At 36.5% G+C, this 18333-nt stretch overlaps 1 protein-coding gene across 4 annotated transcripts in view; it reads left to right on the top strand.

The window, feature by feature from the left end:
• ANKIB1 (ankyrin repeat and IBR domain containing 1) overlaps window positions 1-18333 on the top strand; it is a 150385-nt gene that overhangs the window by 110969 nt on the left and 21083 nt on the right. For all 4 annotated transcript variants that reach the window (XM_020902183.2, XM_020902171.2, XM_070471782.1 and 1 more), the window contains 4 exons: window positions 1673-1817; window positions 3977-4143; window positions 10972-11060; window positions 16558-16688. In XM_020902183.2, coding sequence (XP_020757842.1) covers window positions 1673-1817; window positions 3977-4143; window positions 10972-11060; window positions 16558-16688 — 532 coding nt within the window. The remainder of the gene's footprint in view (window positions 1-1672; window positions 1818-3976; window positions 4144-10971; window positions 11061-16557; window positions 16689-18333) is intronic.

Here is an 18333-nt window from a genome sequence, read left to right as displayed (position 1 = left end):
ATGGTTTTTCAGCAGTCATGTATGGATGTAGACTTGGACCATAAAGAAGTCTGAACACCGAAGAATTGATACTTTTAAACTGCGATGTTGGAGAAGACTCCTGAGAGTCCCTTGGACTACAGGGAGATCAAACCAGTCAATCCTAAAGAAAATCAACCCTCAATATTCATTGAAAAGACTGATGCTGAAGCTGACACTCCAGTGCTTTGGCTACCTGTGGAAAGAGCTGACTCATTGGAAAAGACTCTGATACTGGGAAAGAGAGAAGGCAGGATGAAAGGGGGCAACCGAGGATAAGATGGTCAGATGGCAGCACCGACTTGATGGACATGCGTTTGAGCAAGCTCTAGGAGATGGGGAAGGACAGGGAAACCTGGCGTGCAGCAATCCATGGGGTCGCTAAGAGTCAGACACGCTGAGCAACTGAACAACAGCAACAGAGCTTCAGCTATCAAATCAGTATGGTCCTGGCACAAAACACAGAGCTCTGTGGAGCAGAGTAAAAGCGCCCTGCAATGAGCTCACACTTACATGGGCAATTAGTCTGCGACCAGTGAGGAAAGAATAAACAATGGAGAGGAGACGGTATTAATATTTTCAATAAATGGTGCTGGTCAAATGAGACAGTCACGTATAAAAAAATCAAACTGGACTGCTTTCATATACCATGCATAAAAATATATTCAGAATGGATTAAAGGACTGAAATGTAAGACCTGAAACCACCAACTTCTAGAATAAAACATAGAATGTAAGATCTTTGAAATCAGTCTTGGTGATTTTTTCCCTCAGGCAAGGGAAATTCATACTTCAAAAGTTTGTTTCTTCTTTTTCCAAGGGAAATATTATTAGTAAGAAAACCCTCAGTAAAAAATTTTTAATTCTTTATTCTGTGCCCAGAATAGATATTAGATGTAGATATTTCATATACATTGTGTCATATAATCTGAAAACAACTCTGGGAAGTGCATATTGTTATCTCCATTTTATAGATAGTGAAATTGAAGCACAGAACGCTTAAATGTTAATTACTTAAGATCATACAACTTGTTAGTAGCAGACCTGGACTTCTAATTCCAAATCTTGCTCTTGACCACTTAATTGACCTTGGGTTAGATTCCTGTCACTTTCTAGGATGCCTTTTCCCTACTACCTCAACTAGTATGCCTAGAGTAGGACATGAAACACATTTTAATGTTTATCTGAATATAAGTAGAAAACCTTTTCTTCTGAAAGTTGCACTAGATTCCAGTGCCATCTCAAAAATCTCTTAAATTTTGTGTGGCTTAAATCTGTACCATTGCTGTCTTTTTTTAAAGGCGTAGAATACTGAGAATAGAATATGACTTTTCTAAATCACTTATTTCTAAATTTTTACTCTTAAATATATTTTTTAAGCTTTTAAAGAGGACAAAGCAAACAAATGTAAAAAGTGTATAAAACATAGATGTATATAAATAGTCATACATATGTAGTGAATGACTGGGCAGATGATAAATGTTCAGTGTTTGTGAATTATGTGAGTTAATGTATTACAGCTGATACTGTACCCTTTGTTTACTGGTGTATTTTAATTATACTCTAACAGAAAATTCAGCATCAGGAAAAAATTCTTAGAATGTGCAAATAAATTGTATCCTTGCCTTTTTTCTATCAATTGACAATTTTACTAGGTTTTTGAATCTGAAAATTCAAGAAGGTGAAGCTCACAACATTTTCTGCCCTGCGTATGATTGCTTCCAACTTGTGCCTGTGGATATAATAGAAAGTGTAGTTTCTAAGGAGATGGACAAACGATACCTACAGTTTGATATTAAGGTATGTTGCCAATTATCTGTGTAATCGCCACAATTTAAATTTTATTCAACCTATATTAAAATTTTTAATTTTTTTGTTTTATTTTTGAAACTAAAATAATGGACTCTGGCTTTTGTCTCTCAGAATAAAGGAGTAGTGGCCTAAATTAAAGTTTTAAGCTAAAGTATTATTTTATAATCATGATAGAAGTAAAAGTGAAAAGTGGCAATAGTAGTTTACCAGAAAATAAAACTATTATGCAGAACTATTTGTTGATTTGTGTGTTGAACTTTTGTAACTAATTGGTCAAAAAAGCATTCATATTAAATAGTAGCAATTTTAAATGTTCTAAATGATGTATTTTTACTCCTCAGTATAAAAATTTAGAAATAAAGATTATCAACCTGGAAATTTATGGATTTTTTTTATATTTCAAGTAATAGTTTCATTAATAAATTATAATGTTTATTTCATCTTCTTTTTCCCTTATCTTCTTTATTTTTACTCAGGAGTCATTTACTATGTGCAAATCTTTTTTGTGTGATTTAACGGGCGTGTTCAGATTTTTTTATAGTCTGAACCCTAATATATTGACTTTTAAGAAAGAAGTCCTACTGTTTCTTTAACATAGAAAGTATAATATTGGGTTTTTTTTTTATATTTTTCATTATTGTGACAAAATACACATAAACCTTACCAGTTTAAACAGATTTAAGTGACCAATTTGTTGTTATTAAGTACTTTTACATTATTGTGCAACCCTGATTACCCTTCATGGTTCGAATTTCTGTCGTCATCCCAAACTGAAACTCTGTTTCCATGAACACAAATGCCCCATTTCCCCTTCCCATAGCCACCAGTAAGCACTGTTCTACTTTCTGTCTCTGTGTGTTTCTAGGCATCTTATGTAAGTGGTGGCAGTGGTGATTTAGTCGCTAAGTCATGTCTGACTCTTGCAACCCCATAGACTGGAGCCTGCCAGGCTCCTCTGTCCATGGGATTTCTCAGGCAAGCATACTGGAGTGGATTGCCATCTCCTACTCCAGAGGATCTTCCTGACCCAGGGAAGCCTGGTCTAATCATATAAGTAGAATCATACAGTGTTTATCCTTATAAACTGTATTATATCCATTTAATATTATTTCACGTAAGTGGAATCATACAGTATTTATCCTTATGTGCCTGGTTTATTACACTTAGCTTAATGTCTTCAAGGTTTATTCACATTGTAGCATGTATCAGAATTTCTTTTAAGATTGAGTAATATTCCAATAATGCATATAGCACATTTTGTTTATCCACAGTTTCATCCATGGACATTTGAGTTGTTTGTGCCTTTTGATTGTTAGTAATGCTCCTCGGAGAAGGCAATGGCACCCCACTCCAGTACTCTTGCCTGGAAAATCCCATGGACAGAGGAGCCTGGTGGGCTGCAGTCTGTGGGGTCGCTAAGAGTCGGACGTGACTGAGCAACTTCACTTTCACTTTTCACTTTCATGCATTGGAGAAGGAAATGGCAACCCACTCCAGTGTTCTTACCTGGAGAATCCCAGGGACTGTGGAACCTGGTAGGCTGCCATCTATGGGGTCACACAGAGTCAGACATGACTGAAACGACTTAGCGGCAGCAGCAGCAGCAATAATGCTCCTATGCATATGGGTGTACAAATATCTATTCCAGTCGCTGCTTTTAATTATTTGGGGGTATATATGCAGAAGTGGAATTACTGGATCATATGATAACTCTGTGTTTGTAATATTGATTTTTATGTATTATTAAAGTACCATATAGAAATTTATTATTCTAATACAGCTAATACTCAAATAAGATTCTATTTATTATAATTATTTTCCATCAGAAAAGTGGCATATTGTGAGGAAACATTTTTAAATTACACATTTTATGTATGAATAGTTGCATTTTTACTCTATCATCAATCGACTTGGTTCTTAGATTAAAGAATACATAAATTTTAAACATTATTACTAAGGTAATTGTCACATTTTTTCCTTCTTATTTTATACATTCCAGTACTGTTTTAAGTATTTCTTGAGACTGACTACTCTTTGTTTTTTCATTTCATTCTGTTTTTACTTTGAAATAAATTGACATAGGGTACACTGTGTTAGAATTGAGAGTTAAAATATTTTTTTATGTTTTGTTATTGCTGTTTAAACAGGCCTTTGTTGAAAATAATCCTGCCATTAAATGGTGTCCTACTCCAGGCTGTGAAAGAGCAGTCAGACTGACAAAACAAGGATCAAACACCTCTGGGTCTGATACACTCAGCTTCCCCTTGCTCAGAGCTCCTGCTGTGGACTGTGGAAAAGGACACCTCTTCTGCTGGTCAGTACAGGACAAGTTGGAATAGCCTAGTCACCTTTCTGACGGTTTTTAAAGAGACTTTATACTCCGAATCATGCCTTTAAGTTGTAGTATTTTTGATACCATTATTATTCATTAAAAAATGTTTACAGTAGTGATAGTTTACATTTCCTGTGTGCTTGATGTGTGCCAGCCACCTTGTCAAAATTTTCAAATATTGAATTCTCCCAACAGTGCTGTGAATGGAATGCTGTTATTATAACCATTTTACAGATAAGGAAATTTAGATGCAGAGTGGTTGCCCTGGACTGTATAGCTAGGAACTGGCAGAAATGAGATTAGACCCCATCTATATTTGATGCTAGAGCTTATGAACTTGAACTTGAATACCAAATTATTGACCTTAGATTAGAAAATATTTAGAGTTTGATATTTTTTCTTAAAGTAGAAGTGTCTAGCAGTGATACTTAACCAGGGATGCCCAGAGTTTAATATAAGACACCTTCTCCATATTTTCATTCTAGACCCTAACAAGTGAAATTCTGATTTAGTGGATTTTGGAGTGGGGCTCCAAAACAAAAACTCTTATGTGATTCTGTTGCACAGTCCCAGTTAGAAACCACTTCATGGATCTTGTGTTTTATATAATTTCTAGTGTCTGATAAGTACTTAGTAAGTATAAACTGATGATAAATCAGTAATGATAAATCAATAATGGATCAGTATAATCAGTATAGTCAGAATGTGTAGTCACTTGACTCTATGTTTATCTAACATCAGCATTATACTTTATTCAGAGTAGTTTCAATTATAATAACTTTTGTTTTTGTTTAATGATCACAGGAAGAAATAGTATTTGTAATGCTTTTTGCTCATTTCCAGATTTACCACATATGCGAGGATATATTTGAGGTGGATATAAAACACTAATCTTTATTTAGTATACCTATCAGAATCCAAAGTCAAATTGTAGCACTACTAGATGGTAAAAAGGCATAGTTAGGGAAATGTCCCTATCATGAAAGATCTGTTTCTTACACTCATCATCATTACCATTAGCTAAAATTATTACTTGAACTGCCAACCTATATATAGCACTGAATTCTAGGTCAGGTGCTCAACAAAGTAGTGTCTGCACCAGTTTTTTAAAATAAAGTATTATTAGAACACAGCCATATCCGCTCGTGTCAAGTTTGTTTACCTATCGTCTGTGGCTGCTTTCAGACTGTGACAGTATTGGGTAGTTGTAGCAGAGACCATGTAGCCTGCAAAACTCAAAATATTTACTATCTGATCCTTTACAGAAAAAGTTTGCTAGGCTTCTATGCTAACTGCTTGAATATAGTGATTAATAAAAGAAAAACAATGTTTACTACTTTCATAACTAAATCAGATTCAGCAAGTAAAATAGCAACAAAATACTTAATAAATATTTAGAGTATATCCACATGCCTGTATCCACATGAGGTAGTTTTTCACAACATTTAAAAAACACATGCCTAATTTTTACTTTTGGGCTTCCCTTGTGGCACAGCTTATTAAAAAGCAGACACATTACTTTGCCAGCAAAGGTCCATCTAGTCAAAGCTATGATTTTTCCAGTAGTCATGTATGGATGTGAGAGTTGGACTGTTAAGAAAGCTGAGTGCTGAAGAATGGATGCTTTTGAACTGTGGAGTTGGAGAAGATTCTTGAGAGTCCCTTGGACTGCAAGGAGATCCAACCTCTCCATCCTAAAGGAAATCAGTCCTGAATATTCTTTACAAGGACTGATGCTAAACCTGAAACTCCATTGTTTTGGCCACCTGATGCGAAGAACTGACTCATTTGAAAAGACCCTTATGCTGGGAAAGACTGAAGGCAAGAGGAGAAGGGGACGAAAGAGGATGAGATAGTTAGATGGCACCACCAATTCAACAGACATGAGTTTGAGTAAACTCTGGAGTTGGTGATGGACAGGGAGGCCTGGCGTGCTGCAGTCCATGGGGATCTCAAAGAGTCAGACATGACTGAGTGACTAAACTAAACTGAAGTGGCTCGGTAATAAAGAACCCGCCTGCCAAATCAGATGTGGTTTTGATCCCTGGGTTAGGGAAGTCCCCTGGAGGAGGAAATGGCAACCCTCCCCAGTATTCTTGCGTGGGAAGTCCCATGGACAGAGGAGCCTGGCAGGCTTCAGTCCATGGGATCACAAAAGAGTCGGATACTACTTAGCGACTAAACAGCAGTAACAGATTTTTAATTTTACATGTTTTATTATTCAATGGTTGACCCTTAATTCCACCTCATTACCCCAGCAGAAGAGATAAGGATCCAGCAACAGAAATGGGAAATGAGTTAATGAATATACATAAACTTAATTGTAGATAAATTATCCTTAGATTAATATGAGTCTACTTTATTTAAAGTAAGAGTATTTAAAATAAGGAAATAAAAGAACTTATTTGAAGTTATTTTCTTGAGAAACTTAAGTTCTAGTACCTTCAAGCACTCCACCTAGAGCATTATTAATTATGTACTGTCCTTCAGAAAATCATTTTCTGAGCTCTCTGGTTCATGGAAGCTTCCCTGGTTTACAGAAACCTGATTCAGAGGGTTGGTGGAGAGCCTACATAAGTAGAAACCATAGATTAATAAGATGTTAGAAAACAGAAAACACAGATTAGTAAAATGTTTAGAGGATAAGATGATAACATTTCTTGACATCTGAGGATAATGAAGTTTTGAAAGGAAAAAAAAACCTGTGATTGGCATTGTCTTCTTAAACTCTGGTTTCTGTGGTCTAGTTTTTATTAGTTTTTACTCAGAATTAGCTTTTATGTTCTTACATTCTTCCCCACCTCTCTTTGTATGCTATTGGTAGCAAGTGTGGCTTAACGGAAAATATGGAAACTAATAGAGAAACCTACCAAGATAGATTAGATGGTAAAACGTGCATACACATACATGATGCTATAAGCTGTACATTTCTAGTGTAATGTTTAGAGAAATATGTCAGCTTGCTCTTTCTCATACCCCAAAATATTAGGCTGGATATTCTCAATCTCCATTGGAAACTGTATGCCAAAGTCACAGGCCCTAGTTTGAATTTTATCCCAGTTTAAGACTTCTGTGGGTGGTTGTGTGGATTTAAGATCACACTTATTTACTCCTCCTGGTGGTAGGGTGGTAGGATAGGAATAGTACCATCATTTTCTAACATAGCAATTCAAGGCTTAACCTTGTTACTTTTCAGTTTTGAAATTCGTTAAGCTACAAGAATGATATATGTAGGTGTATGATATATGTATTTTCTAGAATTTTTCTATTGCTTTACTTCTCTAACCATTAATTGGCATTTTTTGTTTTTACATAGCTTCCTACTCATATTCACTGACTATATTCAGAGCTTTGCCTGTAGTCAGAAAATCTAAGAAAAAAAGAAGTTCTAAATAGAATTCTGCTGCCCTTATCTCATGTTTCAAAGACAAAAAATCTGTCTCATGCAAAAGGAAACTTTGCAAGAGAGATCTTTATAAAATAAAAGCATGTGATTCAGGGTTTGCTTCTTTCTTTCTCCCAAAAGTTCAAAAATACTTGCTAAATATGATTGCAAAAGCCATCAGAAATGCCAATAATAATTTCTTCTTTTTAAGAACTAAAGGTGACGGAATCAGCTGAGAGCTGTCCGCGGGATATGTCTGCCTAGACAGAATGAATACTTCATTGTTAGGAGAGAGGGTGGGAGTGGGCATTTTCCTTCCCACCACAGGACAGCCCTTCTGTTCTAACTTGTTTACCAACAAGTTCTGTGCCCCTGGTAACTGAACCTACAATGCTTTCTCCCAGTAGCCTGTGTGATGGCAATTTGTCAAAGTATTTGCCACCGGTCATTGGTGTCTTGGTTAACACCTTCTTCAGGAGTTTAGCTTTCCAGCATCTGCAGAACTTTCCAGCATCTTCATTATTTCTATCAGAATACTCTCTCTTCCTGCACTGTCGAAATCTAGATTATCAGTGACCTATTAACATCTGACAGCATTGTCATTACTGTGCTTTGCAGAAGTTCAGGCTTGTTTTCTCTTATGCCTTAGTTTTCAGAGAAACTTAGTGGTATTCAATGGCAACACTTTCTCAGTCGCGGTTTTTGCTCTAGCTTCTCCTTTATTTATGTGCTTCTTTTTCTACCCGTTGCATTTTATACCCATTAGCATTGCATTGGAAAGTGGTAGAAACTGTGCCAATGGGCTGTAACACTCAGATGTGATCATACTGATTAGGCTAGTGATTGAGGAAGCACCTGTGCCCTCCTGTGAGGTTTTAGGAAAGAAAAACTGATACTGCTCTCTAATGCAGCATGGCCTCAGTGAGCCAAACCCACTAGTAAGCAAGTATGGCCTTTTGAAGACGTGTCATTCATTTTTTTCAGACTCTATTTGAAAGCAAAGGACTCCTTCCTCCATTATTATTTTTCTTTTTTCTGTCAGAAAATGTGCTAACAGCACAGTCAGTCATACTGATACTGATTCTACTAGGAAAAAAATATTGAATAGGCTATTTAGTTTCCGGGGGAGGAGGGAAATCCTAAACTTATTGGAAATAATTTATTTTACTGACTTTGTTTGCTTTGTTTTAGATATTGCAGATATGTAAAATTTCTGCACTTTGGTTTTTTATGTTCATTTGGGTTTTTTTTGATGATTCATGAGAAATATAGATTCTGTATTCCGTTTTCAGACAACACATGAAGATACTGTTCTTAGATCTGTGGTGTATTTCTTACTCTAATATATGTGTCAAATTAAAATGAACAGTTACAACAGATATACCTTACATTTCTGGAAAGCAGAGTTGATTTTAGTATGTGCTAAAATATATACTGAATACATCTACCTCCACTTTTAATCAACCCAATATTTTTTTTTGAAGGCTGTTAAATTATAGCTAAGTTACTAAGGAGCTATATAAAACCAGTTTTGGAAAAGATTCCCCAAATATGGTAATAATCAGAAATTTAAGAAAATTATTCTTTCAGGGAGTACATAGTGATTTTTTTTTTAGGTATACAGTTCGATGGCATTAAGTACATTCAGTGTTGTGAAACTGTCACCCCATCCATTTTAGAACATTTTTATCATCCCAAACAAAATCTCTGTGACCGTTAAGCAGTAACTCCCCATCCAGCCTCCCCACCCCATCTGCTGGTAACCATCATTCTACTTTTTGTCTCTACGAGTGTCCCGATTCTAGTGGAGTCATACAATATTTGTCCTTTTGTATCTAGTTTATTTCACTTAACACGTCTTCAAGATTCTTTCCATGTTATAGCATGTATCACAAGCTCATTCCTTTTTATGACTGACATTTCATTGTGTATAGATATACCTTTTTATGACTAATACTTCACTGTGTATATATATAATGTGTATATATTCATTGTTTATCCAGTCATATGTCAGTGAACAGTCTAGTTCCCATCTTTTGGCTATTGTGAATAATGTTATGAGCATTGGCATAAAAGTTTGAGTCCTTGCTTTCAATCCTGTTGAAACTCTTTGAGGAACTATACCAAAGTGTTTTCCATAACATCATTTTACATTCCTGCCAGCAATGCACAGGGGTTCCAGTTTTTCCACATTCTTCCATACACTTGTTCTGTCTTGTTTTTCAAAAATAGTAGCCATGGGTATGAAGTAGAATTGATACATTCTTAACACAGTGGAATGTTACCTCATAACTGTTTGTAAGACTCTACCTGTCAGTTGGCACATCTTCTTAACAAAGCTAGATTGTAAAATAAGATTTTTGTTTAAAATGACACTGGTGATGATAATGGTGATGATGGCACCTTTTTCTTTCCCAAAAAATGATATTTTGTTATTAACTGTAACAATTTGTCCTGTAGAATATAAATTAAACAGTTTGTAATGGCTCTATGTCATTTTTAGTGTTTGACTTTTATATGCCTGCCTATAGAAAGAATATATAATTAAGTTACAAATAATAAATTGATATGGTTTTTATTATTTAAATCAAAATTTGCCAAATTCCAATAGAACAGAAAGTTAGGATTTGTCAAAGACTTGAAAGTAAATTAGATTGCCCTTGCTGTTACTTGGGGATTCAGAGGTAAAAGTAGTGACAAGAATGTGATGTAAAATAGTACTTCCCAAACTTTAAAATGCAGAAGGGTCATATGGAGATTTTGAGAAAAGGCAGATTCTATTCAGTATGTTTTATGGGATCTGCTCCTCTGCACATAAACAAGCTCCCAAGTAATGGCAGTGCTGTTCCCCAGGGAAACACACTTTGAATTGCAAAAATTTAAACTGTTAGTGAACAGAACCTAAATGATAAAAATATCTTTACCGCTCTTAAGGCCTGCCTGCGTGCTAAGTCACTTCAGGCATGTCCAACTCTTTGTGATACAGGAGATGCAGGTTTGATCCCTGGAGAAGGGAACGACAACCCACGCCAGCTTTCAGAAGGCAAGAATACTGGAGCAGGTTGTCATCTCCTCCTCCAGGGCGTCTTCCCCACCCAGGGGTCAGACCTGCGTCTCCTGTGTTGGCAGGAAGGTTCTGTACCTCTAGCACCGCCCGGGAGGCTGAAGGACTAAATTGTAAATATTAGTTAATCTGTTCAGAGCTTTTTAAAATGTGTGAATAAATGCACTGCTGAAGGAAAACTCCGGCCTAGTGCTGCCGCGCTGTGGAGTCATGCTTGCATTCCTCTACTGAAATGCCTCGTCTCTCAGTGGCCGCTGTGCCTCAGTGTTCTCAACTTTACATTCAAAACGGTACCTGCTCTTCTACCTTGATGTTGATGAAGGATGTTTTTAAATTGCCTTTTCCATGTTTTCCTCTTCAGGGAGTGCCTTGGTGAAGCCCATGAGCCTTGTGACTGCCAAACATGGAAAAACTGGCTACAGAAAATAACTGAAATGAAACCGGAAGAACGTAAGGGGAATTTTAGATAGCTACATATTTTCTAATAGCATTCCAAAGATAACGTGGTCCTGTTTCTTAGTCTTCATTTCTAAAGTTTTCAAGTTTGTTAATGCAGAGCTCCCCTTTGAAGCCCTCTAGCCAGTATCATTTTGGAGAGCTCGGGGGAAGTATAGACAGGTTCCATGTTTCTAATGGACTTACTCGGACTCCAAGGTAGACAAGGTCACACTAAGTTCTGCTCCTGTAGTCCTTCCGTTTTATCCTGGAGTGAGCTCACCAGCTTTTCTAGACTTAATGAGAAGAAATGCATGGTCTGTACTGAGAGGAAGCTTCCAGTAGAGGGTAAGGCAAGTCAGTTTCTTGCTATTATGTGGTTCTGTAGATTTACTTATAGTAAATGCGATGTCTGTTTAACTAGTTTTTAATGAGATGTCTCTAAGTATAATGTCTCTGTTCATCCTCACAGAAATGCTGTGAGACTGATGCTAGTTATGCCATTGCACAGATAAGAAGCTGACATATTGTATTGAGTGACACAGGGCAAATAGAATAGGTTTTAATTAGCCTTCCTAATAGCATTTCCTATGTTTGACAGGTAAATATATCTGCTTTACCATAATTTTTTACCCCCTGATGTATTTTATGACAGCTGTTTTCTTTTAAATTAATATAAATTAAAACTAATATGGAGTTTTTTTACTTTTTAAACATTGGCGTTTGAGGTATTGCAAATCAGGATTAAGAATTCACGTGGTTCATCTACACTTACTATGAGCAAAGCACATAATAAAGATGACATCGGTCTCCAGGGAGCACAGAGGCTAGTAGGGAAGCAGTCAGATATTATAGCATCATATGAGAGCTAATATAGGTTAGATGAGAGTACAATAACAGCTAACTAGGTTGGGGACAGAGGATGTTAAGGAATCCTCCTGACAGCAGCAAGATATGAATTGAGTTTTAGCATACTGCAGAGGCATATCTGTCAGCAACTAAAGCAGCACTGGAAGAGACTGGCTGGCAGCCTTGAGCTCCTCAGGCCTGTGTTACTGTTACATTGGACAATATACCATTGCCTGAAAAATGGTTCTCAGCATTTTATATTCACAAGATGACATTGTACACTGACTGTGGATTATTCAGACCCATGGAAAGAGACAACTTAGGTAGACTAGAATACCAGTTTATTAATAGCCCATGAGGACGATCTCTTTCACATGATGAGAAAACACATGTCCTTTAAACAGGAGCAAAGGCAACTGGATAGTCTTAGGATATTTTATAGTGATATCTGATTAATCATTTCTTCCCTGAACATTCATAATTCAGTCAAATATCTTCTGAACATCTGCTTCCCAAATCAGAAAGGCTTGTATAGATTGTTCTTGGTCCCCTGGTTCATCGTATCTCTCTTCTGAATACCAGGTAGACTGAATACCAGGTGTCATTGCTCTCCAGTTACCCACCCATTTTCCCTGTTCTCATCTGTGTGTAGTATGTCTGTATGTGAGAGTTCCATAGAGAGATTAATACCATTACCCTCCAACACATTTAAATGTGGTAAGATGATTGGGTTTTGCTTTCTTTTCCTGCTTCTAACACCTGGAAACATCTATATTTCCATTAGAGATGGCTTGCTATTGCCCACCTACCTGCGTGTCTTTATACATTCTGTCGAGTTTAAAATTAAGGTCCATGGGAGAAATTTGCAAAAGATGAGGCTGGAAAGATAGGTATTGCCAGATTGAAAGACTTCTTGCCAAGTTGTCTGAATTTATCCTATTAACAGAATAAGCCGTAGAATGCAGTGTTTGAGTAGGGAAATAACATCGTTAAAGATACTGTTTATTAAGATAACTGATAACTAGGAGTGATAGACTAAAGGAGGGACTCTTTGAGGGTGATCTTCAGTTTTAACTTGAGGTCTCCCTATCTCTGGGCACCAGAGATAGCCATGTATACACTGTGTGCACCATTTTCTAATTCATCATCCACACTTGCACCTGACTGATTGTTCTAAGCAAACATCTTCAGTTATCATTTCCTTTCTCAAAACTCCTTTTTGGTGCAAGTGTGGATGATAACTGAAGATGTTTGCTTAGAAAAATCAGTCAGGTGCAAGTGTGGATGATGAATTAGGGACTCTTGGTGGAACTGTGACAGAATATCCTTGCATAAGATAAAGATCTTGATAATGAAGAAAGAAGACAAATAGAATTAGAAAATTGTGCACACGGTGCATACATGGCTATCTCTGGTGCCCAGAGATAGGGAGACCTCAAGTTAAAAACTGGAGATCACCCTCAAAGAGTCCCAAATGGTATCTTATTCAGAAAGATGGAGGAACTTTAGAAAATTGGATAGGAAGCAAGAGACCCAGGACACCCACAAGTGGTCTACTGTAGAGGGAGCCAACAGCAAGACTGCAGAGAAAATTCCCAGCGTTACACACAACCCCACCCCTACACGTGCAGTCTTGGATATGCCGTGCTACTTCACAGCCCTACTGCACATGAGCCTAGAATGCCCTTCCTATTCCATCTATGTGAAGAACATCTATCACCTTTCAAGATATGGCTTAGGCATCAAGTATTTTTTGCACCACGCTCTCTAACTAACTGAGCTAACTGGCCAGCTTAGGCATCAGGTATTTTTATAAAGCTTTCCCTACCTCTCTCCTAGATGAGAAAATTCCCTCTTGCTGAGAAAACTTTCTCACTGTCCTGATGCATACCCACCACAGTGAAAGCTGGTGGTGACCAGTAAACTCTTAATAGCCACTTTGAAGTGTATGAAATTTATGGTAAGACTTAAAGCAAACAATAATAGGCCAATTGTAATACATAAGTAGAACATCATCGTTAAATATACTAATACAAAAATAATACTCTAAAAAGGAAAAGTTTGATGTCCTGCTGTATTGGGTTTACATATTAGTTTGGGTCAGGGTCACATATATTTGGCATAAGAATTTTCAACAGAACTGGTAGATTCATGAGATTGTTTTCTCCCTTATCCCTGGTTTTCCAGTCTTTGAATTATGAGACTTATCGCTTCTCGGCCTTTTGGCTAAGATCAAGTGTAGAATTTTGAGACTTAAAAGGAGTGACAAAGTCTAATTGATGAGAGAAATACTAGAAAATATACTGAGCTCAGTTGAAATAATTAATTCCATGTATAGTTGAAACATTGTTTTTCAGTACCACACCTACCTCTTTTGTAGCTAATCAGAGCAAGAAACAGGAATGATTATATTTTCTGTGAAATGATAATTTATAAAAATTTAACACCAGTGTGTTTTCATAATAATAGTTATTAAATGAAGTTCAAATAGTTTTTTTAAGAATTGTCTTTTTTTTTTCACAATAAAGCCTTTAAAAGCAATTTTGTTTCACTTACGGATGTTGATTCTATTAATATATTGTTATACTGTAATACTTGATTAAATGAAGTTAATTTTTCTTACAAAGAGACTAGATTATTAAGGAAAGAAGATCAAGCTATATTAGACATGCAGCTGAAAGAAGAGTTTGGAAGTCTGAAGGGGTGAAGAGGGCTCACCAGGTAGATTGAAGGGACCTTGCATGTTGAAGATACTGAGAAAAGATACACAAAGGGCAGATGTCTGAAATGAGCATGTTCAGAGCACTGGTAGTGAAGGCATTTTTTTCTAGCACAAGGATTTGTTGTTCTGATAGTCGATTATTTTCTGAACACCATTTACTTCATGTAATCCCCTAGAATGCAATCAGAAACTAGCATTCTTTCTCCAAGGGTGCGAGAAAAAAAACTGTTATGTTGCAGGCCACACAGCTGCTTTGTTTAAATGCCTTTGTGCTTTATTTATTGTAACAATGGACAATAAAGGTCATAAGAAAATGTTGGAGCCTCTGAGCTAAAAATAATGTTGCTAAAGGGAGGAGAAAGGCCAGTACTTTTAAAGAAAAATCAGACATTGTACTTAGAAATTAGGTTTTATAGCAGTACCCTTGGTAAACAGCATTACCTCCAGAGTTGATTAGCAGCCGCTAAGGGTAAGGGTAGTAAGTTCCTTCTGAAACTCCTGTTTTCCACCAAATTATCAAAGAATTCTCTGCACCAGCACCCTAATGAAACCGTCTTACCACGTGGGTTTAGAAATGGAGTGGAGTCAGCAATTCATTGCTGCAGTTGTTTCTCTCTGCTGTGTGGAATAGCAGCGCTTTACAGTCGAGCAGTAGCTGCTTTTCTGTTGTTGACGCTGACTTAAGTAGGTCGATACTAAGGGCTCCTTGTGGCAAGACGCCATCCCCCTCCACTGCTGGACTCCATCAGCGGGCTCCTGCTGCTGCTCAGAGCCTCCAGAGCAAGTGCAGAACCACTTCCCAGGGGTCAGCCCGCACAAACCTTTGTCCCCTTCCCTCTTCAGGGATTTGAATCTGGGAGTTGAGTGACTTTTTCTTTTAGACTTCAAAACTTAGAGTCTGATTTCTCCACTGCTTTCATCTGTGGGGCTAACCTCTTACCCCACCCTTTCTAGACAATCTGCATATAATGAGGGCCTTAACAGAATGGACCACTCAAGGATTTCACAGTGATTTTCAGAATCTCTTTCAGTGTAGAAAAGGTAGAACTTCCCTTTGTACTTGAAATTAGAAAACTTGAGTACTGACAATCTTGCAGGAAAAAATAAATTTTAAATTACTCGTGTGCCACTGTCTCCAGCCCCTAAATCTCTCCGTAGGTGGTGGTAGGGATTTATAGAATATAAAATGTAAAATTTAGAGTCCTTAAAAACCCTGGCATTCTTTAAGCTTGTGGATCTCATATTAAGGTAGAATAAATGGTTTATAAGATGGTGAAGAGGATAAGGTTGGTGTGGGGATAGAGGTGGGAGGACCTTGCCAGGTAGTCAGTGGCCAAATCATGAAGGCCGTTGTGTTCTTTGCTAAAGAAATTTGATTAATCTTGTAGTCAGTGAGAAACAACTAAAAGATTTAAAGGTTTGTATTTTTAAAAGATCATCTTACAGAGGCAATATAGTGTGAGTTTGGGGGACGAGGGAGAAGGATCTGGGGAGATAAGTTGGTTTCTGTGTTTTAATTGTCTAGGCAAAAGGTTTGGAGGATCCTGCCTGGAAATGGAGAGGAGATGGACATGAGAGAGTAAGAGATAGAACCCATGGGATACAGCTGATGAGACAAAGAGGAAGAAGTCCAAGATCATGTTCTTCCTAGATTGATTCTGGGTAGATAATCATTTACCAGGGCAGGGGATAGGGAAAGGAGAAGATTTGGGGGAAATGATGAGTTTAGTTCTAGACATGTCGTTGGATTCATTTTTAGTTTATCTTAAATAATCATGGGTTAAAAACTTTGCCATAAACTCTGACAGAAGTCTCTGATAGGAAAATAAGTATATATATTTAAAATTGAGAGGCATCCTGCAAAGAAAACGTTGAGTGTTTTTCCATCTGAAGTTGTACACTAAATTGTTTGTTTTTGTATTTGTGCTCAATACCCCAAAGTCGTGGGAGTCAGTGAAGCTTACGAGGATGCTGCCAATTGTCTCTGGTTGTTAACTAATTCCAAGCCTTGTGCTAATTGTAAGTCTCCGATACAGAAGAATGAGGGATGCAATCACATGCAGTGTGCTAAGGTAAGTTAAAGAGGATTGTACTTGCTTTGCGGTTAGAACCTTAATTTGATTGTGAATCCAAAGGAAAAATACTGTAAGCATAAAAATCTTGTCTTTCAGAGTGATTCTAGGAGATTGTATTCTACATTCTTTGTTAATTAACATAAATGTTGATTTATATTACTAAATTTTACAATCATAGTGAATGTTAAAAACAAAGGTAAGGATTCGATGATCCTTGTTCACATCAGAGATGCCAGAGTTCTTGATCCTGAGAGAGTTCTGTGTATATGTAAATGTGTAAATGATCAAGTGCTGCCTTACATAGAGATGTTACAAAGCTTATTTTGGAGCATACTGCTTAGTCTCAAGGTTCAAATCAGGCCCCAAGCAACTCCCTTAAGCCCAAATTTAAATCCTGTATAAGATAAGTGCCCAAAGCAGTGTTCACACTTTAGATTTGCTAATAAAATCAATTAAATAACTCATTACTATATTGAAAGTGAAAATGTCACTTGGCTAAAAATTAATATACATAATTACTTTCAAAAGGCTACCCTCCTGACCTAGTTGCACAGAAAGAAGCTACTATATTTAAAACAAATATTCTAGAAGTTAAGAATATTTTATTAACCCATGCCTACTTTCATGACCATTTTTGTTTAATTGTATTGTCTCAGTTTTTTTCCTTTTCCTTGAAATTGCCATGTATATAAAAATACTTATTTAAAATTATTGAGAGAACAATATAATTATTCTGATTTAGGATGTGAAAGAAGCCCATACAGTTAAGATTTCGATAAAAGACATCAATATCTTCTCTAAGTACTGATTTTTTACCTTGAAGCTAATGATGATTATTACTATGACTTCAAAAATAATGACAGTTACCAGATGATTTTATATTATAATAACTTAACATGAGTGAATTGTCTTAGTGAGACAGCAGTGATTTCCTCAGAAGAAAAACTTTGTACAGTATTCTGAATGCTCAGGAGTGCTTGTTAGTTCAGCTGATCAGGCCAAAATTCTTTCATTCATATGCAGTTGTGTTTCCAACATTCATATTAGTTTTTTCTTGGACAGTCTGATACAGACTACATAGATGTGTAAAAGAAAATTTTTTACACAACAAAAAGTTGACCATAAAAAAATCAACAGCTGGAGTACTAATAAAAAGACCAAATCCACGTTACCTTTATTTCAGTCATAGCACTCACCAACAGTAAATAAAATTTTCATGAACTAATCAGGCTAATGATACAGGGTAACTTATCTTAAAGTTTGCTTAAGCTTCTGTTACATATAAAAGGAGCACTTACTTACATTCTATAAGAATAGTCTTATTTTTGTTGTTGTTGCTCAACATTTTTTAATAGTTGATTTAAAATTATATGTATGTAAACACATACCTATTTCTTATGGTCAGTATTTCTGTACATTATCAAATAAAATTTATTTCCAGCAAACTCAGGCCCTGTCCTATCTCATTCTAGCAAACTCAGGCCCTGTCCTATCCTATTTTTTTTTAATTGAAGGATAATCACTTTACAGAATTTTGTTGTTTTAGTATTTGCATTCAACAGAGGAAACTGATGAGTAATTCTTTCATTCTTATGACATAAAAGGAGACATCTAGAAAGTGAAAGTCTTGATGCTTGTAGAG

The sequence above is a fragment of the Odocoileus virginianus genome, chromosome 1 (genome assembly GCF_023699985.2).
Source record: "Odocoileus virginianus isolate 20LAN1187 ecotype Illinois chromosome 1, Ovbor_1.2, whole genome shotgun sequence".
In the NCBI taxonomy this organism is placed as follows: Eukaryota; Metazoa; Chordata; class Mammalia; order Artiodactyla; family Cervidae; genus Odocoileus; species Odocoileus virginianus.
This window is presented reverse-complemented; position numbering and strand designations above follow the sequence as displayed.